This window comes from Drosophila willistoni (genome assembly GCF_018902025.1).
Source record: "Drosophila willistoni isolate 14030-0811.24 chromosome XL unlocalized genomic scaffold, UCI_dwil_1.1 Seg141, whole genome shotgun sequence".
Classification (NCBI taxonomy): domain Eukaryota; kingdom Metazoa; phylum Arthropoda; class Insecta; order Diptera; family Drosophilidae; genus Drosophila; species Drosophila willistoni.
The window spans coordinates 13,348,585-13,375,740 of record NW_025814052.1 but is presented as its reverse complement, the minus strand read 5'-3'; the positions used below and the strand labels follow the sequence as shown (position 1 = coordinate 13,375,740).

The window sequence follows — 27,156 nt, the reverse complement described above, 5'->3', positions numbered from 1 at the left end:
TGAGTGTTAACAATTTTACATATGTATGTACTTCTACATTGTCAAACATAAATTCGCAAAAAAAATAACAAAAGAGAGAGAGAGACAAAATCCACAATTAGTTTTTGCAAGTGCCGCCCACCACAAGAGAGCGAGAGCGAGAGCGTGTGCCCAGGCGGCGCATATGTATAAAACAATAACAACAACACAAAACCACAACAAAAAACGTGAGTGCAAAATAAAGAAACAAAAACAATAACAGCAATAAAATCACTTAAAAAAAATTTTTCAAATAAAAAGAAAAGAATTATATTTTTGGAACGCAAACAAAAATTTGTCACTCAAAGAGAAATGTTTATGCCCATACAAATACATAGATATGTATATGTACATATGTATGGGCATATTTATATATAAATGTATCTGTATGTGTGAGTTTGTGGCCTCTGTGTGTGTGAGTGTAAGAGTGCGGGTTGTCTGCGACCCCCGCGCTTCTGTTAACGCCCCCCTCAATGACGCTGCTTTGCAGACGACAATTAAAATTGTCAAAATAAATTTGTTTAATTGAAAAATTCAAACTGCAAGTAACAAACGATCGAAGAGAGAAAGAGCGAGTCAAAAAGAGATAAGGGTGATGACGATGGAAGGGGGAGAAGGTAATATACCATGGTAGTTTGATAGTGTATGAAGAGAAGGGGGGAGGTTGCTTGGAGGGCACCCGCATACTTACATACTTTTACATTTATGTATGTATATATACATATGTACATATGTATGTATTTGCTCTCGCTGATTTCTAATGTGTATGTGTGTGTTAAACGTTTCGTTTTCGTCTTTGTTATAAAGTTGTATTCGCTGCGTATAATTTCCAATACTAACAACAATTTTGTTTTTTTTTGTTTTTATTTTTTTTTTTTGCCTTTTTGCTTTGATTTTGCTTTTTATTCATTTCGTATCGCCTCGCGAATAAGTTGTTGTTTTTATTGTTGTGTTTATACTTGGAGATCGGAGATACACTACAGTCTCGAAAAAGTACTACACTTGAAATTTGACTATTCAATAGAAAATATATGTTTTTTAATGAATGAATCTTTGATAATATTGTCTATTTACACACACATTAATTCCCATCAGGATGATGTGATCTTCTATTAAAATGTGAAACCTCCTGCGCCGACTGTTGTCTAGTGTCCATATACACAACTGTGTGTCCCACACTGCGCAAGCTCGTCCGCTTAGTGTGGATCAGTCTTGATCGGACTTGTTAGTTTTGTGGCGTTATTTTTGCCTTAGCCTCCTCCCCCCACCCACACACACACACCATTCCACGCATACACTTACGCATAACGGCTGCGTCAGCAAGAAAATACATACAGAACAAAAAACAGACTCTATGCAAGAGCGAGATAGATAGAGGGAGAGAGAGAGAGCACAAAAGAGATAAGCAAGAGACGCCAATATTATTTTGGCGTCCCACGTCGTTGTTTTTGCTGTTTAATATTATTATTGTTTTCTTTGACAATCGAATGTGTGAGTGACTAAGAAATTGTGAGAGAGTGATAGTAAAAAGTAAGAGAGAGAGAGAGAGGGAGAGGGAGATAAAGAGAGCATAAGATTAAGAAAAAGAAAGAGAGAGGGGCAAAAAAAACGCTAATTGTATGCATATCGCATTGTTGGTAGCAGCAGCAGCAGCAGCAGCACTTGTCGTCGTTGAAACTCACGTGAAACTTCTCTAACAGTTTTCTCCCTCCTCCTCTTCATGCTCCCACTATTTGTGCAATTATGCAATGAAAAATGCGTGCGACTTAAAAATCAATTGGAAAATTTTCCACCTCTTCACCCCCTCTAGCCATGTACATATATTGGCAAGGCTATCTTATAAAGGGCATATTGCATTAAAAACTAATTGAATGTTAATTTGGTCAAATGAAAGGGTAAGTGGGTGGGTGGGTGTTTGGGTGGTGAAAGGACGTTGTCAAACGATGGCAAAACGTATGTTTACTGCCCTCTCTGTCTTGCTCTCACTCTGGTTCTCTTTCTAGTAGTAGCGTTTTGACTTTGCACCTATAAAGCACATTGCGAGAGTTTGCCTGTATGTGTGTCCGTGTGTGTGGGTGAGAGAGAACCTTCCTCCCAAACGTTAGTGTGTGTGTGTGTGTGTGTGTGTGTATGAGTCTGAGGCGCATGTGACGCTAGCAGTTTGTTGATTATATAAAAAACAAAAAAAAAAATAAATAAATAACAGCAAAAAATTAATTATGTACATACATACATACACATTGTGTGTATTCTTTTTATGCCTGTATATTTTTGAATGTATTTGCAGGATCGAACTATGGTAGTAGACCTACCAAGGGGGAGGATCTTTAGGATTGCCCCCAACTGTGCGAAAACTTTGAGATCTCTAAAGAAAAATGATTCCAAAAACAAAAGTTTGTACAAAAACTGTGAAATAGTTTTATTTTAACCCCGAGGACCTGTTTTTACACTTGTTTTTGTGGCGGCCCTGGTTAAATTTGTATATAGAAATAATTTTCTATATATGTACATATGTATGTAGAATGTATGTGCATATGTGTAATTATATACAGAAAAGCGCTATGCCAACAATTTTGTGTGTTGTACTTAAGCGATAAGATATAGCCGCCGAAGCAGCAGCAGCAGCACCAGCACCAACAATAACAACAACAGCAGCAGCAACAACAACAACAATGCGCAAAATGCAAACAAAACTTAAAAGTAGCAGCCAACGACAAACGGGCAACGGCAACGGCAACTTTGTTGTTAGCCTGTTAGAGCTGGCTCTGTTGAGTTATACAACAACAAAAAACAAATAAACACACTCACAGGAGAACACACAAACGCACACATACACAAAAAGCAGAATTAGAGCAAAAAAGAGAGAAATAACAATGCACTGCCAGTCAGCGGGTCAGAAGAAAGTTACAAGTGTGCCAGGAGACAAAAATGTCGCAAGTGAAGTGTGTTTATAAAGAGAGAGAGAGAGATGGAGAGAGTGAGAGAGCAGACACACACACACACACTTTATGGCAAATTGTTAAAGGAAAACTTATACAATTAAGTGAAGATGTTTTTGTTAATTGTCAACACAGCTGTTGTTGGTCTTTTAATAAATAATAATATCAACTCTCTCTCTCTATCTCTCTCTGTTAGGAGAGAGCATTTAAGTTAGTAGAAAAAATTACATTGGCTTACAAAATTTATCCTTGTTCATACATACATATGTATGTACATATATCCGCCCGCATTTGTCCATGTGGAAAATCTACGTATGTTCAGAATTTTCAATTTAAAAGGGCTCTTTCCAATGTCATAGAACGCTAAACACATACATATATACCCTAAAATGAGTATGTATGTATGTACATCAGATGTATGTAGTTCAGTTTAGCTAAAGCTAGTTCAGTTTCATTGCAGCATTGACCAACAAATTGTGTGTTGGGTCGTTTAAAAATGTGCTAATTAGTGGAAAACGTTTATCACGACTTGGATGACTCTGTACACATGTATGTATGTATATAGATGTATGGATACATTTGTATCTCCAAGTTTGTGTGTGTGTGTGTGTGTCTATGTCAATTGGTTTCAGTTTGCTTGATTGAAGGGCAGTGGAGGTGGCACACACAAAGCAAATACAAATACACAAACACACAAATAACAAAAAACATTCATACATACATACATACATACAGTTTATACGTAACACTTCTACTCCCAAATACACTAAAAGGTTATAAGAAATAGGAGGAAAACAAAAAAAAAACAAAACAAAACATCAACTTATCTAACCAATATATTTATGTATGTATGTATTTATATGGGTTTAGGCCAATTGGAATTCTGAAATTAAAGAAATATCCCTAAGAGGGACGGAAAGAGTATCTAAAAGTTTACACTCTTTAATTGTTTTGCGGTAATTTTCTTTAGTTAATCATTATGCATACATATGTACATATAAAAATACAGATAATTTTCTTCTTTCGTTTTCTGTCTCTCTCATATCAGCATTTAGAGATTAAAGTCTTATCAGTTGTGTTTTTCACGCCTTTCAAAAGAGTTTTCCTATTTACAAAAATACATACATACCTAAATGCATTTGTATGTATGTATATGTTTATATATCATCATCATAATCATATGTACATATGTAAATACATTTTATTATCGCCATGTTACAAACTTTTAAGACTCAAAACGAGGGCGAGCTTAAGTGAAACAGGTGACAGTTGATTGAAATCACAAACAAAATGTGAATGAGGGAAATAAACGAGCATTTGTCTATGTATTTGGGGTGGGGGGAGGGGGGTCCAGACCCCCCAACTGCCAGGATCTGTATGGATATGGATGCAATGTCAGATTTTATATAGAATGAAATTTCGAACTTAATCTTTTTAATTCAAACAAAATATCTGAGACTCGAGTTTGGAGCCTTTATAAAGTTACGGATAAAAGGTTCCTCTATGTCCCTCTCGCTCTCTGTTTTGTCTCTCCTGCTCACACACTAGGCACTGTATGTACATTTATTTTCTTTGTTAGGTCAGCTTAAAGTTTTGAAGCCTTATCAGCTGTTTTTTATACACTCCGTATTATGCATACACATCTAAGAACATAAGTACATATATTTAATAACTATTGTTGACCTAATTAAATGTTAGAATTCGTTGTGCAATTTTCTCAAGACAACCACACGATTGAAATTGAAAGGAAAGGGAGCATATGTACATGCATTTCGTTGCATTGGCCGGCAGCGACGCTGAAAAGATGTGCATAAGCGGCAAATGTTGTGTGTAGATATGTACATACATACATACACACATATGTATGTATGTACATACCTTGCGCCTGGCAACTACATCAAATGACAAAAACTTTCTTATTTTTAGTGATCTCCTCGTTTGCTTTTTGTGTTGTTTAAATGCAGTTGTGTTGCTAGAAAGAAAAGAAGAGAAAAAGAAAGAAGGAAAACAACAACAACAACAAAATGATATAAAGAAAAGCCGGCTAAAACTCGCATATCACTCTCTTTCTCTCCCGCTCTCTCTCTCTCTTATTTTCTGTGTACGCTCTCTGCTTTTATTTTTGCGCTTGCTTTGGGTGCGTATTGAAATTTATTTATAAGTAAGCTCTTTTAACTTTTGCCTAAAATTAAATACAACAAGAATGAAAAAAAAAGTAAAACCAAAACTGCTGCAGTTGGCAATCCATGTTGATCTTCTTCTTTTATTTTATTTTTTTTTTTTTTTTTGCATTTTGTTCTTGTGCTTCGTCTTCTATAACTGAACTGCCAACCCCACCCCCGCCCATTCTTCATCGCGTTCTGCGTTGTCGGTCGTCGCGACGTTGGCCCATTGTGCGTCGCACGTGTGGACGTTGGCGTTGACGTCGACGTAGACGTCGACGTCACTGTCTCTGTCGATTGCGACAGCGTATCAGCTTTTTATCAACTTTTCCTAATTAATTTAATTATTTATTAATGAATTAAGCATATTTTCGTTTTATTATTATTATTGTTGTTGTTCCTCATGTATTGAAACTAAAATGTCAAGTGGCTGCTTATTTTTTATTTTTTTTTTTGTTTTTGCTATAAATGAAATGGAAATTTTATTGGTTTTGTTGTCCACAATCCGGAATCGTTATTCCGGCAAAACGGTTGGACACGTTTTCTATCTGGAAACCTTGAACGGAATCATATACCAGGGCAAATAAATTGCGCAGAAGTTTCTATATGTCTTTGATGATCGTCGAACTGGAAATAAAGTTTAAGAGAAGCTTTAATGATTTTCCAATTGTTTATAAAGAATTTTTGAAGCCAAAAAACTTACCAAAACTTTGTTATATTTAAAAGAAGAGAATTGATTGATCAGATTAAATTGATTCAATATTTCTCCGCCCACAAAATGTAAAAGACACCAATCAATTTAACAGTGATTTAACAGTACGTTAACAGTGTTTTTTTTTTCTCCATTTCAATTTGTTATTCACATTGAAAATAAGAACAACAACAATAAGTTACAATTGAGCCTTTCATTGTTGTGAGTCACACGGGGGGGAGGAGGCGGGAGTGAGTAAAAGAAATGGCACGCATATTGACAATATATACTTATATGAACGTACATTGATAGTCAGGGGGAATAGAGAAAGGGGAAGAGAAAAAGGAAAGGAGAGAGCGAAAAGGAGAGAGGGTACTCCTCTCAGCGCAAAAGAGAGGATAGACAGGTTAATGGAATTCCCTTAAAGCCTAGCCCAAACAGCTGTTTGTTAAGCTGGTCGAACTGTGTTTTGTTGTTGCTGTTGTTGTTGTTGTTGATCCTTGTGTTTTGTTAACTTGTTTATACTTACCACACGACGACAGCGACGCCGACATCGACGCAAAGTTGTTTGTAAATCGCGTGTGAGGCCGCCGCCAACCTGATTTGTTGTTGCTATTTTATTTATATATATATATGTATGTACGTACATATGTATGTACATACATACATATACACATGGATGTATACATTTTGCGGCTGTTGTTGCTGCTCACTTTTCAATAAATGGCAATGTCATGCGCGAACGCGCAACTCAACACACACGCAAACAGGCAAATAGTGGGAGAGAGAGAGAGAGGCACCCGGTACGCCAACTCTCTCTCAAGCTTTTGTTTACGACGCTTTACCGGTCTTGGCCCATGTTACGACAACAGAAGGTAGCTCAGCGTGAAAAGTGATTGCAAAGCGTATACATTTTGATCAAATCTCATCGTATTTACATACGTCACGAATTTACATTGCTCTCAGCTAAAGCTAAGAAGCACAACAAAAAAATCTTTCAAAATTTAGAACCAAACTTTAATAATAAGTTGGTTTTAAGCTGTGTTTTTATCATTGATTTAAGTGTGATTTTATTACATGTATGTAGGTGTGTGTTTGTTATGACGTCACGGACAGCGTTAACTCTCGCTACTACGCCAAATAACGTGTCTGCGCAATGCGGTATCTTTTGTCGTTGTATCGTGGTCTGGCTGGCTGGCCTAGGCTGGCCCAACACCTCACACAATGAAAGCTTTGTGCGCTCTTCTCTCTGCTGCTGCTTTTACTGTTCTCTGTGTGAACAATGGGGCGCACAGACGTTTACTGAGCACTTAAGTCAATTTAAAAGTTTTTGAAACCTAAATATTTTATAGATAAAATATGAAATCACATTTCTGCATACTGGGTTTTTCAAATTTGTTCATCACTGGTGAGAAGAACGCTGTCAAAAACAAGTAATGGGAACAAAGCAAAACTACTTTCATTTGGTTTAAATTGCTTCAAGTGTCTATATTACTTATGCTGATAATGATATTGCCTAACTTTAAAAACGACTTGCCACGCCCATTTTGTCAAAAAAAAAACAATTGCAAAATATATTTATTACTTCACGCAATGCAATGAGAGTGAAAATTATTGTTAAACAAAGATTTTTGAATTAAATGCTCAAAAAACGATTGTACACCCCACAGTGCACAGTACTGCATTGCGTTGGTATTGGTATTATAGCCTATGTGTGTGTCTCGGCATTTCATTTTTGCCTGCCGCCGCTTCGCTTCATTCGTTTGCCTGCTCGCGTGCCTTACGGGTCGAGATTAAACAAAAAGAAAATTAAATTTATATCTTCTCTTACTTAAAAGTTGAACAATTTTTTTTTGTTTTTGTGCTAAAATGTTATAAAATTAAAGCAAAAAAAAAAAAAAGAAAGAGAAACGTTACACTAACTAGAAACCCAAAAAGTGATTCTTCTTTCATCAAATTAATTTTTCTGAATGGAGGTATGTGGGTGGGTGGGGGGAAAGAGAAGCAAAAGCAACTGCAAAATAACAGTTTATTTTACATGGTTCTACTCCTTGTGCCTAAATATAAGTGTGTGTGTAGTGTGTGTGTGTGTAAAAACAAAGTAATAATTAACCAATTCACAAAAAGGAAAACAAAAAAAAAACAGAAACTTATAAAAATATCAAACAAAGCCCCAAGGAGGCGCCTTTTAAGCTTTACCAAAAAGTCAGAGAAACTCATCGTGAGAGGGAAACAGTTGCGAGGAGATGTAGTGGGGGTCAGACACTAAGCGAGAGAGTGAGAGCCGTCGCCGCTATTCTCCACTCTCCGATTTCATAACCATGCTAAAAACAACAACAAACTAAAAATAAAAAACCACGTTGAAAATTTGTTGGCAGCGACGTTGGCGTCTACTTTTAATGCTAATGCAGCGACGTCAACACAAATTTCGAGCTTCTTCTTTCTCTCTCTTTCTCTAATATAACTATCTCTTTCATTCGCGCTATATAAATATATATAGATATAGATGTGTGTGTGTGTGTGTGTGTGCGTGTATTTTTGTGCTGTAGGTGTGAGTTGTGACTGAGGGCTTTCTGTTACTACTACATAAAGTACAGTAAAGGCTCTCCAACTTTATATATATGCAAAATATACACAAACATATGTATACATATATATAGAGTATTACAAAAACCTAAAAAAAGGTATTTCGGATTCGACCTTACCTATTCTAATTTTTCTAATACAACTGGAACTATGTGTGTGTGTGTGTGTGTGTGTCGGTTTAGAAGGTTCTCCCTTAGCACCTGATTAAGTTTTCAATGAAAACCATATGAGGTCAAAGTTGAAGTTGGGAGTTTTCACTGTATGCCAATAATATGTAATTGCCATATTCATTTGATTCTAAAATGAGTGATAAATAACAGTGTATTTGTTTTTTTTTTTTTTTAGTTTTTAATGAGGGAAAAACTTGAATTGGTTAGTTAGTAGTAGTATTAGTTGGATGACGACGGCGACGCTAACGGGCAGCCAACCTCAACCTCACTTACTCTTCTTGCTACCCTCCCTCATCCTCCCTCACTCTCACACTCACTCACTCTTTCTATCTCTGTCTTTCTCTTTCTTTTTTGCTCTATCTTAGGCTAAACGCCATCTTCCCATAGAGCAGCAGCGTTCTATGGGTGGCGCGTAGAGAGGAGGGAGGTGTGGGTTCTGGCAACACAACAATTATAAAACGCCACACGAAAGATTTTTTTTTTTTTTTTTATTTTAGCCAAACGGCGACGGCGGCCTTGTTGCGTTTATTATTTTTGTTGCACTCATTTTTGTTCTTGTGTTTATGTTGTTGTTTGAAATATTTCAATACATATATTTGTTGTTATACAAATAAACATACAGACATACATACATACATACATTCGAATGAGTATTATACACATATATAAACAAAAATATATACATATATATATATTTTTATACACACATATTTATATACATTAGAATGAATTTTTTTTTTTTTTTGTGTTTTTAGAGAATTTTCCACACATTTATGATGATTTTTGTGTTTTTTTCTTCTATGTTCTAATGTTTTGTGGCCCAGGCGGCGTATACGTAATGAAAGGAAAATGTACGTGTGTTTGTATATATATATATATATATGTATATAAATGTAGATGAATGTGTGCGTACAATGCGTGTATAGCATAGGTGTGTATTTGTGTATGCGTGTGCGTGAGCTATTGGTGTTTGTTTCTGTGTATGTTTAGGCATAATTCAGGGGGCATTACGTATACGCCGCGTGGTCGTCGTCATTGTCGTCTATGACATTTTCTCTTTGCTCCGTGGTGTATTGATGGTTGATTTTCTCCAGAAAATTCACGGCAAAAATTTCCAAAAATGGATAACAACAAGAAATCATGATTAATTGTGTATAAATCAGTGTAGAATAATTGAAACTGTTTTCACTGAAATTACCCATTTTGTAGTTGTTGTTGTTGTTATTATTTTTCTCAATCGAGGAATTTTTGTTTATATTTCATTAATGTGAATAAGAGAGAAAGAGAGGGAGAGAGGGAGCGAGATGTTTACATACAAACACACACAGAGAGACAAACACAAAGAAACTTACACTAATAGAGTGTAAAGAGTTATCTCTCTCTCTTTTACCCCAGCCAGCTCCATTGGGGACTCTCTCAAATAATGCTTTTTAGCCGGAAGTATGCAAAAAATGTCTCTCTTTTTTTTTTTTTTTTGTATAATAAATCATATAGATAGATAGAAAACAAAATGGATTATTATATTATTATTTGACACATACATGGTGGCTTCGCCCCTCCCTCATCCTATTTCACACCCTCTCGATCTCTTTCTCACTATTTTCCTTTGTTTTACACACACACACACATAAGTGATGTATGGGGGTACAACAAAAACAAAAAGAGGAAACAACTCATTTAAGATTTTCACGTTTAATAGATTTTCATATATATTTTTGTATTTATTATTGTAATTGACAATGACAGTAACAACAACAACAACTAGAAGAAGTGCATGATGGTACACCCACCTAATTGATTGTTGTTGTAAAATAATAATGATAAACAAAGAGAAACAAAGTAGCAGCAATAGAAGAGCAGCAGCAAAACAAGAGAGAGAGAGAGAGTGAGCGAGTAATACACGAGGTTATTGTTTTTGTTTTTTTGTTTTGTCGTTTTGTTATTGTATTCGTCCAACGATTAATAGGGTGCCAAAGAGTAGATTAGCTTACGTATTGTACATTTAAATATCAATTGTTAGATTGTGTTAGCTTTATAAACCAACAGCCAAACTGAACTATAAATTAATTGACTAATTTACCATGGAATGCCAATTTAGATTGGCTTTTCATATTCCAATATCATTCAAGCTTTTAGTTAATATTATTTAAATATAAGAGAAACTGCTACAAAAGCAATCGATTAATCGAATTTAAAAGTTATTGACTTTCTTTAATAGTTACTTGAGTTGAATTATTTGTAATAAGATTTAATCTATAGGGTATTAAATAGTTGAGTTCTGCTTTGCTGCATTTATGATTAACTTTTGTTTTGTGTTTGTATTAAAAATCATTTTGGATTTATTAATAAACCGATTTTTACACTTGCTATTATGACAAATGTATGTAAGAATTCTGAAATGAATCATTAACCAGCCGCACCATCATCATCATCATCATCATCATCGTAAGAAAGCTGGGCTGGGTCTTAGTTTAAGTTCGGATTAGTTCGGTTAGGTTCGGTTTTACGGTTCTTCGGTAGTTCATTTTCATTATTAGCACGCGTTGCATGCAAAAGGGCAGCAGGCATCATCAGGTACAGTTACCACACACACACACACACACACACACACACACACACATACACAACATACAAGGAGAGTCTGAGTTCGCGGTTGTCTTTGCGGATGCTCCCAGTTTTGAGTGTAAAAATCGGCCTCCAAAGAATCTGTGAATCGTGGAATCTGTTTAGGACTAGCTTCGGAGTGTCTAGCTACGTACCACTGTTGGTGTCTGCGCCTCAACGCGGTGCTGGCCAAATTATTCGTTTGGTATCCCCATAAGTTTGGACCGGTCATTGGGCCAAGGGGGGGCGGCGTTTCTCTCCTGCTTACTGGTTTTCCCGCCTCTCATCCTCTGGACTCCTGCCTGTGTGAGTGTGTCGTGGAATTATCCGCAAATTTCCCCAGGCCGTTCCACATTTCTTGTTGCTGCAAGAGGCTGCTTCTTCTTCCCCGATCGTTTGTCAGCTGACCAAGGCCAGTGTTGGGAAACGCAGGGGTCGGGCCCTTGTATCTGACAGAGGGCGCCAGGGAGTTTTTGGGCGCCAATTTGAAAATTCAAATTCAAATTTTAAAGTAACGGATAGCGCCTGACTGTTAAACCTTGTCTCAGTAGTGCCAATCTAGTATGGTTGGTGCGAATTCTGCTGAGGCAACGGAAGAGGCTGCTTTCAGGAAGAGCTCACGTCTGGGCCGGACTCCGCCCCGGGTTACAGCTCCACAAGAGAATGGCCAGCAACTAATTGTGGCACCAGCGTCAACGCAAAGAGTCGAGTGCTCGGATGCGGCACCGGTAGCTCCACTGGCATCGAATATCCCTGAGCTCGATGAATTGGGTAAGCTCCTCGGGATTTAGTAGAGGTGTTCATGACAAAGGCCGTCCGACACGTCAATGTCAACACCAAACAAGCCATCACGAGAATGAAGGAGCTGCAAGAACTCCTGTGCCAAAAGGTGTTCGACGGCCAGCTGACCGTCTGCAATGAGAGAAAGCCTGCTGAGTCAGATCAAGCGCCCGGCGTGGCCATGGCCGTGAGTAGACTCCGTGGTAAGCCCCCAATCGGCGATTCTCCTAAACGCCCAAGGGATGAAGTGGTGACTCAAAGCTATGTGCCAGCAAAAAAGCAAAAAAGTGCACATATTGGTGAGATCAGTACTGCAAAAGAGCCTGCTGCTGGCGGTGCCGAATGGCACGTAGTAGCTCCAAAACAGAGAAGGCATACAAAGCAGAGGCAGCGACCAAATGCTATCATCGTCGAAAAGAAGGGCGACATGTCATATAGTGACATCCTAAAACTGGTGACACGGAGCGAGGATGCAAAGCTCAAAGCCGTTGGCGAATGTGTCCAAAAAGTGAGAAAAACAGCAAGGGGCGACCTTCTTCTAGAGATCAAGGGTAGTGCCGATAATTTGCAGCGGATTAAAGGAGATATCGATGTGGCACTGAATGGCAAGGCAGAAGCCCATACCCTCACCCACCGTACCCGGCTGGAGATTCTAGACATGGACGATGAAACTACCGTAGACGAGATAATCAATGCGATTTCTGCCGAACTGAGCATAAATCTACCCCATGATGCTGTAAAGAGTCTGCGTCCGCTGCGCTCGGGGACTCAGAAAGCCATTCTGTGTATCCCAGCACACGTGGCGGAGATTTTGCTTAAAGCTGGTACCGTTAAAGTAGTTTTTAACGTATGCAGGATCCGCATAAATGAGACTCCAGTGAGGTGCTATAAGTGCCTGGAAATTGGGCATATCGCAGCCAGATGCAATAGGCGAGTCGACAGAAGCAAGTGGTGCCTGAGATGTGGGCAGAACGACCACAAGATAAAAGAGTGCCACAACAAGGCTAAATGTTTTTTGTGCCTAGAAAAGGGCCTTGACCAGTTGGACCACGTTTCCGGCGGCCAGAATTGCCCTGCATGGACCAAGAAAAGTCCCAAGACGGTGTCCCACCACAAAGAAGATTAGATTTTTACAGATAAATCTAAATCATTGCGAGGCGGCGCAAGCATTGCTAACGCAAACAGTGCTTGAGTTAAACACAGACGCGGTGTTAATTAGCGAACCTTATAGGTGTAGCGAGGACAGCAACTGGAGCAGGAGCCTCTCATCCAAGGCGGCTATCTGGACGTGCAACGTGCGGTCGCAGCGTTGCTCGCAGTATTCTGTGTGGGCAGCTGAGCATTTTGTGCGTGCTCATATAAATGACTTTTGGGTCTACAGCTGCTATTTGCCACCAAGCCTCTCGCTGGAAGGCTATAGTAAGTCATTGGACGATCTGATTACGGATATAAGAAACCACAACCGCGTTATTGTTGGCGGCGACTTCAACGCGTGGGCGGTAGAGTGGGGCAGCCCCTTTACCAATGCAAGAGGGCGTGTACTTTTAGAGACGTTTGCTGCCGCAGACGTTGTCCTATTAAACAGCGGCTCCCAATTTACGTTCAGGCGCGCGGGAATGGGATCAATTATAGATCTCACTTTCACCAGCAGCGGCCTTTATCCATCGTCGTCATGGAAAATAAGCGATACTTATACTGCAAGTGACCACGAGGCCATCGTTTTTGCAGTGGAAGAACCTGGCCGCCCACCAAATGCTAATGATACTCAAGATAAAAAATATAAGATAAACACGCTTAACTTGCAGGAATTTACAGCGGCACTCAACAGCTGCGACTGGGAACAGGATGAAGCAGAGGTTATGGCTCACCGTATCTCCAAAATGGTCGAGAGAGCATGCGATGCGGGCATGCAGCAATGTGGTGCATACACAAGGCACCACAAGTCTGTATATTGGTGGAATCAAAACATCAGCGATTTGCGAAAAAAGTGTCTTGCAGCCAGGAGACGATACCAAAGGGCTAGACGCCGTGATGCTGAAAACTGGCCGCAGCTGCAGCACGAATTTAGCTCGGCAAGGACGACATTAAAGCACACTATTTGGGCAACTAAGAGGGAAATTTTTCTAAGACTATGTGACTCAGCAGAGCAAGACCCCTGGGGGAAGGCGTATAAAATCGTCGTAAAGCGCATATATGCAAATAGAAATCACACACCTTTAGAAGCGGAGCAACTTAGCTCCATAGTCACAGAATTATTCCCGCGTAAGGATAACTCACTCCATAGTAGACGTCCCGCCACACCAGCTGCAGGAAGTTATGTCACTGAACCTGTGTCAATACAGGAAATCGTGGCCGCAACAAGCCAACTTAAGCCGAGTAAGGCACCAGGACCAGATGCCATCCCCAACCGGGCCCTCAAACTGGCAATGGCGCTGCGCCCAGACTCATTTTTGGAGACATACAATAAATGCCTAGATGAAGGAGTTTTCCCCACGATCTGGAAACGGCAAAAATTGGTTCTGATCCCGAAACCAGGGAAACCCGCAGGAACGGCCTCATCTTACAGGCCCATCTGCCTGGTGGATACTATGGGGAAAGTTCTAGAGGGTCTTATATGTACCCGGCTTCACAGAGCTATAAATGCCGGAGGGGACCTATCATCCAATCAATTTGGATTTCGCAAAGCCAAATCGACGGTCGACGCCATTGGCAAGGTTGTCAGTATAGCCGCGACAGCCATAGAAGGCACTCGATGGAAGCTTGGGACGAAGGAGTACTGTCTGATTGTCACGCTAGATGTTAAAAATGCTTTCAATACTGCAGACTGGGGATGTATTTTGGATGCATTATATAACTTTGGAGTCCCAGAGTATCTACGCGCAATTATCTGGAGCTACTTCGAGGACAGGCAACTGTGCTTCAGCACAACAAACGGCCAATCATCATACTCGGTTTCCGCAGGGGTACCCCAAGGCTCCGTTTTGGGGCCGCTGTTGTGGAACATTATGTATGACGGGATCCTTCGCTTGAACCTGCCGGCTGGCTGCGAAACCGTTGGATATGCTGACGATGTAGCTCTGGTCATAGTGGCAAAAGAAGTCGCGAAAGCGGAGGCGTTGGCGAACGAGGCGATCTTGCTCATCACAGAGTGGCTGCGTTCGGTGGGCCTACAACTAGCAGCGCACAAAACGGAGCTTGTCCTAATAAGCAGCAGGAAACGGGTCGAGACGGCATCGGTCAGTGTACAGGGCTCTATCATATGCTCGAAGCGGGCTATTCGGTACCTTGGAGTTTGGCTGGATACGCGGCTATGCTTTCGAGAACATCTGGAGCATGTGCACGCAAAGGCTCTGGAGTCAGCGAGGGCTTTAGCGAGAATCATGCTGAACACCCGCGGCCCCAGACAAGAAAGAAGACTGCTACTCTCTAGCGTTACAACATCCATCATTCTCTACGCGGCACAGGTATGGGCAGATGCAGTAAAGACAGAGAGCTATACCAGAGGTATCCGGGCAGCATATCGTCTCAGCGCGCTCAGGGTATGTTGCGGTTTCAGGACCATCTCCGACGACGCCGCACTGGTTATTGCGGGAATGGTTCCGATCGAGCTACAGATAGAGGAAGCTCGACTAGTAGCATCTTCGCTTGAGGATGGGCCATCTAGGAGGGAGAAGAGGGCTGACGCTAGAAGGAGAAGTATAGCCACCTGGCAGCAGAGGTGGGATCAATCCTCCAAGGGGCGTTGGACCCACAGAATGATTTCAGATGTACGTGCGTGGATTGGTAGGCAACACGGTGCCGTAAATTTCCATCTTACGCAATTCATCAGTGGGCATGGATGTTTTAGGTATTACCTACACCGTTTCGGACACGACGCATCCCCCTTCTGCCCGTCCTGCGGGGACGGCGTCATTGAAGATGCAGAGCATGTAATGTTTGAATGCAATCGCTTCTCTGGCGAACGGGAGGTGCTATTCCAAGAAGTGGGTACCACCCTTACAGTTGATAACCTGATAGAGGAGATGATCTCGAGTCCACGTAAGTGGGATGCGGTAAACTCCTTCGCAGCTAACGCGATGCGCGATCTGCGATTAGCCGAACGCCGGAGGGCAGGGGTGGAGGTACGGCATTAAAAACAACTCGACTGCTGTGAAGCATTACCTTTCGGCCGTCCCGCAGCAGTTCTTGTCATTTTTCTTGTATATTACTGTAGTGTACGTATTGCATCTTAATGTATTGTACGTATACTGTATGTTGCCTCACTGTTATATGTAATTAATTTGTTAAATAAATAGAATTAAAAAAAAAAAAAAAAAAAAAACACATACACAATGAACATCATCATCATCATCAACACTTGTTGTTGTTGTTGTTAATTGAAAGAAGAAACAAGGGAGTGAGTGTGAGTGTGTGTGTGTGGGGACATTGGGGTGAAAGAGAAAGGGCATGCAAAATGCAATGTGAGGTGATGGGGAGGGGGGGTTGACATTTAAAAAATCAGCAAATGTTTACGTATATTTAGCTTTATATGTATGTGTACCGTACCCATAGGTAGTTGATGTATCCATCCACAGGGGTCACACACACAGCCACAGCCACAGACTTTTGTTGTCGGTTGACGTTTCTAGAACGAAAAACTGACAACTCACTGCAAAAGCAAGAGCTAATCTCAACCAAGCAAAAGTAATGGCAAAAAATAAAAACAAACTAAAAGCAAAACCAGATAATAACAAACAGAGAAGAAAGAAACGCACAAAAAAAAAACAACAAAAACAGCGGCTTTAAAAATAAGAGTAGTAGGCTAACGAAAAAATAAACAAAACAACTCATTCTCAGAGAGAAAAAGAGAGGGAAAGAAGGAAAGAGAATGGTAGCCAAAACACATGCTTTTACATTAGCCTACATCTAAGTAGTCCCTAGAGTTAGAGAGAGAGAGAGCGAATTCAAGCTCGATTCTTTCTTTCACAAAGTTGCCAAGACAACAAACTGCGTAACATATGTAAGTAAAAACGCAATTCCGCTTCCCTTGTCCCCTTTCCACAAACTCATTTGAGACGCAACTTCTTGCTGGGGCTTGACTTTACTTGACTTGACTGTTGTTGTTTTTGTTTATATGGTGCTCTCTTTTCACTGGCCAAGAGTAAAAGCTCTTTCTGTTCTCTCTTTTTTTCTCTCTCTTTTGAATTTTTGCATGACCCATTCACTGGGTCTCGTTTAGTAATGTAATTTTTTGTGTTTAGCTACCCTCTATTATTTGGATCTTTGATTAGATGAGGTACATACATACATACAGTTTGGCAAGAAAGTGTTTACACACAGGGAAAACATAAAAATTTTTAGCTTTGAAGCAAAATAAAAGCAGTTAAAATATGATTGTCCAAACTTTTTTTAATGAAAATAGGTAAACTAAACTATAAACTTATTAATAAGTGAAAAAAAATTAACAATATGTTTCAATTAACAAAAAAAAATAACAAAAAACAAAAAAAGGAACAAAAAGTAACTGCCAAGAAAGTGTTTACACAACTAAAACAATTAATTCATTAAAGCGTTTTAACTACTTAGTACTTAAAACTAATATTTTGTGTGGCCACCATTGGCATCTATGACTGCTCCTAAGCGTCTATTCATTGATTGGACCAGGTTTCTGACATATTCCAGTGGGATATTTTGCCATTCCTCCAAAACAATGGTTTTCAGCTCCGTTTTGTTCTTAGGATGTCTCTTGGCGGTTCGCTTCTTCAGATAAGCCCACAAATTTTCAATGGGATTTAGGTCCGGGCTTTGAGCTGGTGTATCCAACACATTTTTACAGTTGTAGAGCAGCCAGCACCTTACAACATTTGCCTTATGTTTGGGATCATTGTCTTGATAAAACCTAAAAGAAGGCTTACCATTGGCAAAGAACCCAAATTTGTTGGCACTGGCTACTAAATGTGTGCGCAAAATGTCCAAGTACTGTCCAGCATCCATGGTGTTCTCAATAAAACATAAATCTCCAACTCCTTTGCTTGAGATGCACCCCCAGACCATTACCGAAAGTTTTCCAAATTTAACAGTCGGTATTATATTTTTGTTCTCGAGGGCTTTTAGGGGTTTGCGCCACACTCTAGTTGGACCATCGTTGTAATACAGCATCATTTTTGATTCATCGCAAAATATTACATCATCCCAATATGAATCTTGCTGATTTCCGTGCAATCTAGCAAACGTTAAACGTCGTTGAACGTGATCTGCCGACATCAGTGGTTTTTTCCGGGCTGCTCGGGATGAGAAATCGTTACGCTTTAGCGCACTCCGAACACTTTCCCGGGAAATGGTAATGCCACATTCTTCCTGCAGGTCTCTGGCAAGCTTCCGGTTCGAAATAGTTGGTTTTTCGTCCACTTTTCGCAGCATAATCCGCTCTGCCCTGGGTGTTAATAGGCGAGGCCGTCCAGTTGCGGGCTTTGACTCGAGCCTACCCTCTTTTTGGGCACGGTTTATTATATTATATACCGTTTTCCGAGAAATCAAAAACATTTGGGCAATCTCTGTGGCAGTTTTACCCAATGTGTGATTATAATACACCAACTGGGCCATATCAAATGGTACACGTTTGCCTGGCATTTTTATTTTTTGAAAATATTCCTATTACCGGAGTAATTGTGCCAACTAATAATGAAACCACACAAAAAATTGAAGCAGTCATAGTTGTCGATCGGAAAATTCCGGGAAACAACGGTAAATTTAGAATATGCGACAAAAAGAAACGAAAAAGCGAGATGTGTAAACACTTTCTTGGCAGTTACTTTTTGTTCCTTTTTTTGTTTTTTGTTATTTTTTTTTGTTAATTGAAACATATTGTTAATTTTTTTTCACTTATTAATAAGTTTATAGTTTAGTTTACCTATTTTCATTAAAAAAAGTTTGGACAATCATATTTTAACTGCTTTTATTTCGCTTCAAAGCTAAAAATTTTTATGTTTTCCCTGTGTGTAAACACTTTCTTGCCAAACTGTATGTATATATATACTATCTAGAAGGGAGAATCAGTTGCTAGTATATAGTGATTGAGAGTTAAAGAAGTAAATCTTGAATCAATGTACATATGTATGTATGTGTGTGTGTGTGTTCCAATGAATAGACTGAGCTTGTTCCAAGAACTCAGTGGTCTGGACTTATTTCTAATGTAAACTGAGTTGTGTGTACAAGACTCCATTACAAAAATGGAAATTTCATGAAATTCTCCTACACTTTGTAATCGTCTGATAACATTCAATACTGAAAATTCTTCTTTTGATGCAAATACCTTCACTGAGTCATTTTGACTAGCCATACATATGTTTCGGTTAATAGCTTAATTTGTATTTTAAGGGTATCCTCGTCTCGTTTTTATTGCGACTTAAGTGTATACAAAACTGAATTTGTATATTTTTTTTATTTGATTGTTTGTTGTGGCACTTACATTTGCCCTGTGCGCCTACATTGTTGTTGTTGTTGTTGTTGCAAATGCAAAATAATAGCTTGTCACAGTAATTTACTTTATTTGTATTTGTGTTTATTTTATTTTTTTTTTGTTCTGTTTTGTTTTCGTTATACTACTAAGGCCCAGAAGAAGCTTTGCCTCTTTTTTTTTTTTTTGCTTTTCGTTTATTTTGAAAATCAATAAATAATAATACACTTAGTTGGCTGCACCTTAACCTAACAACAACAAAAAAGGAACACCACTAACTCATCGGTGTCTCCTGGAATGCTGCTATGTTTTTTTCTTCTTTGTTTTGGTTTTTTTTTTTCTTTCTTTGGTTGTTCAACACTTGTCGTGTTTGATGATGATTACATCCGCTCCATTCTTTTTCAAATTAAAATATTCATATATATGTATGTATGTATGTACTCCCCCACATGTTATATACAACATTATTTATCTATGTTAATTAGCATAGATTACTGTGAACTTTACAGAACACGTGTCCATTTCATAGAATATAAGCCTAAGCCCCCATGGTTGCTGCCATTGACAGTGGGCTCGATCGTAAAATCGGCCACCAGCTTGCCCTGATTTTTCACTTTAATCTTTAAAGTCTAATGTATCTACAGATTCTAATTTGAATTATAAAGAGCAAAGAATTTAAAAATATGTTAAAGTCTGTTTTCTTGATTCAAAGTAAATGTTTTAATTGTTTTTGCAAGGACAATTCAGGACACAGTTTGCCTATGTGGAGATGATTTCATCCATTGTAATCTGAATTTCCTATGAATTATATTACATTATAATCGATATGTACATACTTTGTTCAGGTATTTGTATCAGTTTTTGGGAACAGTTTTGTATCAAGCAAAAGCATATGTTTTTCAATTCCAATGAAATACTTTTGATCACAGAAACTGATTCTTTTGTGTTTTATTGTTTGTCCCCAGCAACTATTGATTGATTTTCGCTTTTATTGAGAATTTTGAATATGCACCACTTTTGCACCACTTAGGTAACCACACAGAACAGAGAACTGTTTGTAAAAAATACTGATAAGATAATATATGATGTACATATGTACATACATAGCTAAGAAGAGAGTCGGAGAACGAAAAAGAGAATGAAAGAGATAGAGAGAAACTAAAAGGCAGCATGGAGCAAAGAGAACACCGACTTCTTGTTGATAATGAATGATGATCATGACGATGATGATAATGATGATGATTGCGTAAAAAGTAGGTAAAAACTTTGTTCAGTCCTAAAGTGTGAAAAACCTTTGACTTTTTGGCTAAATGACTCGACTGTTTACAAAACTTGACTAATTCTAAGCATAGAGAAAAAATTAGCCATCACGATCCAGCTAGGAACTGACAAGTAAAACAAGGGGGGTGGTGGGTGTGGTAGGAGAGGGGTCACACCAGTTTTGCAGTTGCTTGGGGAGTGGCGGGTTAAGTCCAGCCAATTGCAACCGCAATACTTTCCTGACTTAACGAATTTGTCCGAATTTTCGATCTTGATGAATAAAATTTTTGGTTTTTTTCTTTTTGCAGCATGTCAACGGATAATCCCACACAATTGCTAACAACCAGTCATTACGATATTGTTCAATTTCGTGGACAGCTTCATCATCCTCAGTCGCAGGCAGGAATTATAGCAGTAGCAACAACAACAACACCACCAATAACAACAACAACAACAACGGCCACAGCAGTGGTAACAGCAGCGGCAGCGTCCGCCCATGGATATCGTAGTGTGGCCCAGCCATCAATTGGAACCACAGTGATAACACCGCCACCACCACCGCCTTCCATATCGAGTACCCCCAGCACAATTATGTCGGCCGCCGGTTCAAAATATGTATTTCTGCAACATAATGCTGCTGGCGTTGGCGTTGGCGTTGGCACCACCACCGCAGGATTTCAAGCATACGAACATAATGGAACAGTTGGTGGGGCAACAGGCGGCGGAGCCGTTGCTGCAGGAACTGGCAACATAGTACTCCTTGCTGCAGAACCCATTGAGCTAAGCTCAGCTGATGCCCTGGCAGTGGTAGCCGCCGCTGCAGGTGGTGAGAGAACCCACGAAACAGATGATGGTGAATTGCGCCCGCTGTCCTGGTTGAGTGATAGCAATCTGATCAAGGGCATAGTCACAAGTACAACAACAACAACAGCAACTACAGCAGCAGCTAACCCAACAAACAAACGAGTAGGAGCAACAGTCGTTGCGGCGCCCACAAATCTGTGTATAGTCAGTGATCAACAGCAGCAATCCCCTTCAGCATCAGCATCATCATCGGCTTTATATAGCAGCACCACAACCGTACATAAGGGTCCAAGTGGGACCACCACTGTGGTAGAATATAAAGCTGCCACCGCTGCCACCTCCAACGCCGCCGCTAGTACCAAATCTGCCATTTCTGCCTCCGTTTCCACCACTACGACATCAGGCGGCACCACATATCCAACAACAACAACTACGCGAAATGCCCACAGTTTTGTGCCCATTGTGGTGACTAGCAGTAATATTGGTGTTTTGAAACCACAACAAATCTATGTGACCAGCAATGGTGGGGCAACAATTGGCAAGACAGCTGATTCTCTGTCTTTGTCCTCCACCTCCACCTCCGCCTCCGCCTCCGCCTCGAGCACCTCAAATTCAAATTCTTCCTCCTCATTTGCCACACATCATCCACATAAGAAATATTTGCGTGAAAAAATGAATGTGCTATGGGACCATCATCACCAGCAGCAGCAGCAGCAACAGCAACATCAATCGTCGTCCAATAATCATCATCATCACCATCAGTTGGTGGCCTCCACTGTTACTGTGGTCAGTTCACCCGCCTCCTCAAATAATTCATCACTTAGCTCGTGTTCAGCTTCTGGCTCATCGACTGCTGCAGTGAATGGTGGCAATAGTCCTGTACCCAAAGCGAGCAGTTTCAATGCCGTCTTCGATGCCGTCAACTATGCCCCGTCCTCCTCCTCCTCCGCCTCCTCATCCTCCTCTGAGGTGACGACGACGCCCAGCAGTAGCAGCAACAACAACAACAACAGCAAAGACCAAATGAATGTAATCACAACCACAACCAGCACGACAGCCACATTGCTGAATGGCACACGTCCACCAGGATTTACCTATATTAACTCGCCGCAAGTCATGTAAGTAAACTTTGAGAATTTCTTTGCGAGATTCGTTTCTATTGATTCCGTTTCTGATATAATAGCCCGCCCGCCAATATTGCAACGGAAACGGCTAGAAGTACCCTTTTGCCACCTGGCGGCTCCAGTTACACCACATTGACGACGACGACGACAACTCCAAGCAACAGCAGCAGTAGTAATAATAATAATAATAATAATATTAGTAGTAATAATGCCATTCAGCCGCACAGTCCGCAATTGTCAGTGTCTCCGCCGCCGCCGCCAATGACGCCGACAAGTATTCACAATGGTGGTGGTGCCGCCGCTGCCGCCGGTGGTGCTTCCGGTGGCAATGTTTTGCACAATTTGCAGAGTCCGAGTAGTTATACCAGTTATGAGAATGAGGATTCGCTTAAAGAATTCGATTTGGTGGCTGTCACACGTATGCATACCAGTACGCCCCAACAACAACAACAACAACAACAACAACAACAACAACAGCAATATATAACAATTAAGAACAACAACAACATTGGAGGAACTGGAACTCCAATCACCAATGCAAATGCCAATGGCTATGGCAGTGCCAGCAGTACGAATGGTGGTGCTCCTTCTACTAATGGTGGTGCTAATGGTGCCGGTGGTGGTGGTGGTCCAAATACACCACAAAAGCAAAAGCATCCGCATAATGTGCCATATGATCCACTTGTGCATACCAATAATAAGCCGCCATATAGCTTTAGGTGAGTAATCTTAATCTTAAGTTGATATGTTAGATGTGAGATTGCAATCTCTTATTGTTCTTGCAGTTCCTTAATCTTCATGGCCATTGAGGGTTCGGTGGAGAAGGCACTGCCCGTTAAGGAGATCTATGCTTGGATTGTACAGCATTTTCCATACTTTAAGACAGCGCCAAATGGCTGGAAGAACAGTGTACGTCACAATTTGTCATTGAACAAGAGTTTCGTTAAGGTGGAAAAGGCCCCCAATATGGGCAAAGGATCATTGTGGCGTGTAGAGCCACAGCAGCGACAAAATCTCATTCAGGCCCTGAATCGATCGCCATTCTTTCCAAATTCAGCGGTAGACAAAATAAGCCCATCGCTTAAAAGTCCTGTTAGCTTTATCTCTGGCCATGAAATCGTCATGGGTCTGGATAATAACAATGGTAGTGTATCATCATCGTCGGCGGCGGCTATTGGTGTTGAACCGGGAGCTTCTATAGCACTCGTCACTCCAGGGGCAACAACAGCCGTGGCCTTGGCTACGCCAACTAGAAGCAACGGCTTGGTATTGGCCCCCAATGTTGGAGCTAGCCAGCCAGCAGCTGCTACACCCACAAGTTCAACATCGGCTGCAGGAGATGGTTCCGGTTCTGGTTCCGGTTCCGGTTCGGGGTCAGGTCATTCTCGTTTTGATCCCAAATTGTTTCCTAATTTATCGAGAGCGTTTAGCAATACTAAACGTGATGATCAGCAGCAGCAGCAGCTAGTGGAAAGAGATCGTTTGGATGATGAAATGCTTGGAGAATATGCAACCAACAATAACAACAACAACAATAACAATAACAAGTACAACAACTATTCAACTGTAAATGGAATAGGAAACACTGCTGCGGCTAATGGAGGAGATGAATATAATTTTGAGCGTTTGGCACGCGATTGTGGTGCAGATAGCATGGACGATGTACATGCAGCAGCAGCTATGCTATTTCTTAAGCATGGTTCCAAGGTTTTTACCGAATCCTTTCAAAATGGGTAAATACACTAAGAATATTTCCCTCTCTTATTCGATCACACTTATGTAATTCTTTCTCTCTCACTCTCCATGTGTAGCGCTCCAGTGATAACTAGCTCGCCTAGCGAAGATCATACATATTCGGCGGGTGGCAATAGCAATGCTGACAGTGGAGCCTCAACTCCATTGACTACTGGTCAGACGATGGGTGCTATGGGTGGTGGCAATCATCCGAACCATCATCATCACCATCATCATGGGCATCATCATCATCATCATCATGATCATGATCATCATCTGACTGTGGGCGGCGGCGGTGCAGATAGCAATTGTGCCAGTTCAGATGCAGCCTATGATAGCAGCGAGGAGAAGTAAGAGTGATCAATATCTGATCAAAATATGATTCAAAATTAAACTGTCTTGTCATTCTGTCTTTTCTAGTCATAATATCACACCCGAAGAGCTGGCCGATCAGCAGCGACAACGTGATGGCGTTGATGCCTTGCTTTCCCTATCGCGATCCTCCATTGTGGAATGTGGCTCAGTGGCGACCACGCATTATCATAGCAATGGTAGTGGTAGTGGCAGTGCCAGTAGCCTTGGCTCACCTCATAAACGTGCCTCCTCCAGGCATAGTTTAGAAGAGGACCATCATCACACTTATCAGCAGCAGCAGCACCATCATCACCACCACCACCAACAACAACAACAACAACAACAGCAGCAACGTCATCCGACTCAGCTTCAATTTCAGCATCACGCACAAGCTATTGGTATATATACCAATGGTAGTGGCAGTAAAATGGCTTTGCTTAGTAGTGCGGCAGCCAATGTGGCTCAACAACAGCAATTGCAGCATCAGCAGCAACAACAACAACAACATCAGCATCAACAACCGCAACGTGCAGTGTTTGAAGAGCAGCAGTTTTATGGTAATTCACCAGCAACGCCCAACAATAGCAATGGGAATGTTACATCCTCATCCGCCTCCAATGCTAACACCACCAACGGCGGCGGCATGTACAGCTTGAGTTGTCTGCCAGGTTCAGTTGCAATTATGGGCGGCGGAGGTAATGGCAATGTCAGTGTTGCCGCCGCCGCAGTTGTCAACAAAGTCACAAGCAACAAGGTGAAGCCATTGCGTGGTCTGCGCAACAAGATCAAGAGAAAGTCATCTTGGATGCGGTGAATATGGCGTAAGGCAGGCGGCGGTGCCGCCAGACGCTAAAAACGACGACGACGACAACAACAACAATAATAACAAAAGGAAGAAAGGAAAGAGGACCACAAGCAACAACAACAAGCAATCACAGGCCGCGCCGCTCTCCAGAGTGAGATGTCCAAATCAACAATTGTTGTTGTCTCTTTCCAAATAACTTAATCTAACCTAATTAATATTATTATTTTTTTTTGTGTTTGTTATTAAATTCAATTATCATTATTATTATTTTTATTACTATAATAATATTATTATTATAATTATTTTTAGAATTATTATTTCTATTTTACTTGCTTCTAAGACTAAGAAGAAGAGTTGAGCATCATATATCGGTACATACATACATATATATGATATCATTCTTTAATTTTTACAAATTCTCCCGACTTTATTGTTTTTGTTGGCCATTATTAGTTTTTTTTTTTTTTCTTTCTCCTATTTATAATTTTTAACTTGTTAAACAAAGAAACAAAAACCAATTTAAACAGCTTTTGTATGGGTGCAATGTTTTACTCTAAAGTTAATAAGTTTATACACAATACACACACACACACACACACTCATACAGAAGGACACATATATAAGAATTCTCCAGTGCGGTCGCGTTTTGTTATAGCTCCGTAATTTATATAAAAAATCGTAGTTAAGAGGACTTGACTAGATCCGAAAACTGCGCCGAGAGAGTCTCCTGTGTTTTCCCTGTTCGATAGTGATAGTGCTATAGAAATTGCGTCCCAGCAAGGTGCTAGTAGTGCTTTTGGTTTTTTTGGAGCTCCAGTGGTTTGGTGACCAATTCGGGCGTAGCGGGGTCGCCTCCTACCTCCTGCATTTGTGAGGGTGAGGTGAACGTAGCTACTCTTGTAAGCATCTCTCCACATTCCTCCACCAGCTGATTGGCAGACCTGCCGGACCACCCAAACAACATAGGGCCCCGCATGTTAACAGCTGCCCTTAAACTGTTAACTTGTAGCCTAGATCCCTACCAGCCGAGAGGTAAGCGGAGCTTTTATCCAGCATAATATTCCTCCCCCCTTGTGCACCATAACACGGAAACTGTAAGGGCACCTGCAAGCAAACTTCTAGCCACCGCCTGGTTCCAGCACCCCGTGGCGCCGGGGGTAGCACCTCAGTTGCTTAAGCCGAATTCCCTGGTTCAAATCCCGGCGAAGGAATTTGCTAAAATCCCCTGTTGGTTCAATAAATCTAAATATATATATTCTTTTTATTTTTAATTAATAAATTGATATAAATTTAAATTTAAATTGAGTCTGCACCAAATTTGCTGCATTGCATACAGTCTGTGCCAAGCCGGCGCGAATCCGCCTCTGGCGGAGCGGTATGAGGCCAAGCCTAAAGGATCGGTAGAGGTATAGGTTCAAATCCTGGGTTACACCTATATTTGTTCTCCTTTTTTTTGGTTTTTCATCCTTTTTTTTTTGGTTCCACTTTTGCCAAAGTAACCTTGGTCTACTAGTCAACGCTTTTAGTTCTATACTAGCTTGGATTTAGGCCACCGAGTCGGGGCGGTATATCTCCCAGCCGTCGTCAGGAGGAAATTCTTGGCCACCGGGGGACTTGCGTACGTAGACCAAGGCATACTGGAAGCTGAGTACGAATCGGCGTTCGGGCGACGACCGATGCTGCAGCGGTC

At 40.6% G+C, this 27,156-nt stretch overlaps 1 protein-coding gene across 1 annotated transcript; it reads left to right on the top strand.

Moving 5' to 3' along the window:
• Positions 1-25,712, top strand: LOC6641096 (uncharacterized protein DDB_G0283357). The gene is made up of 6 exons (XM_023175171.2): positions 1-206; positions 20,954-22,567; positions 22,633-23,292; positions 23,359-24,306; positions 24,385-24,657; positions 24,728-25,712. The coding sequence occupies exons 2-6, from the start codon at positions 20,955-20,957 to the stop codon at positions 25,473-25,475; spliced, it is 4,242 nt and encodes a 1,413-aa protein (XP_023030939.1). The 5' UTR covers positions 1-206; position 20,954; the 3' UTR covers positions 25,476-25,712.
• Positions 25,713-27,156: the final 1,444 nt, after the last annotated feature.

Coding starts and splice junctions, on each gene's coding strand:
- LOC6641096 (XM_023175171.2), top strand. CDS start 20,955: ATGTCAACGGATAATCCCACACAATTGCTAACAACCAGTCATTACGAT. Junction 22,568..22,632: donor ATTAACTCGCCGCAAGTCAT/GTAAGTAAACTT, acceptor CTGATATAATAG/CCCGCCCGCCAATATTGCAA. Junction 23,293..23,358: donor AAGCCGCCATATAGCTTTAG/GTGAGTAATCTT, acceptor TTGTTCTTGCAG/TTCCTTAATCTTCATGGCCA.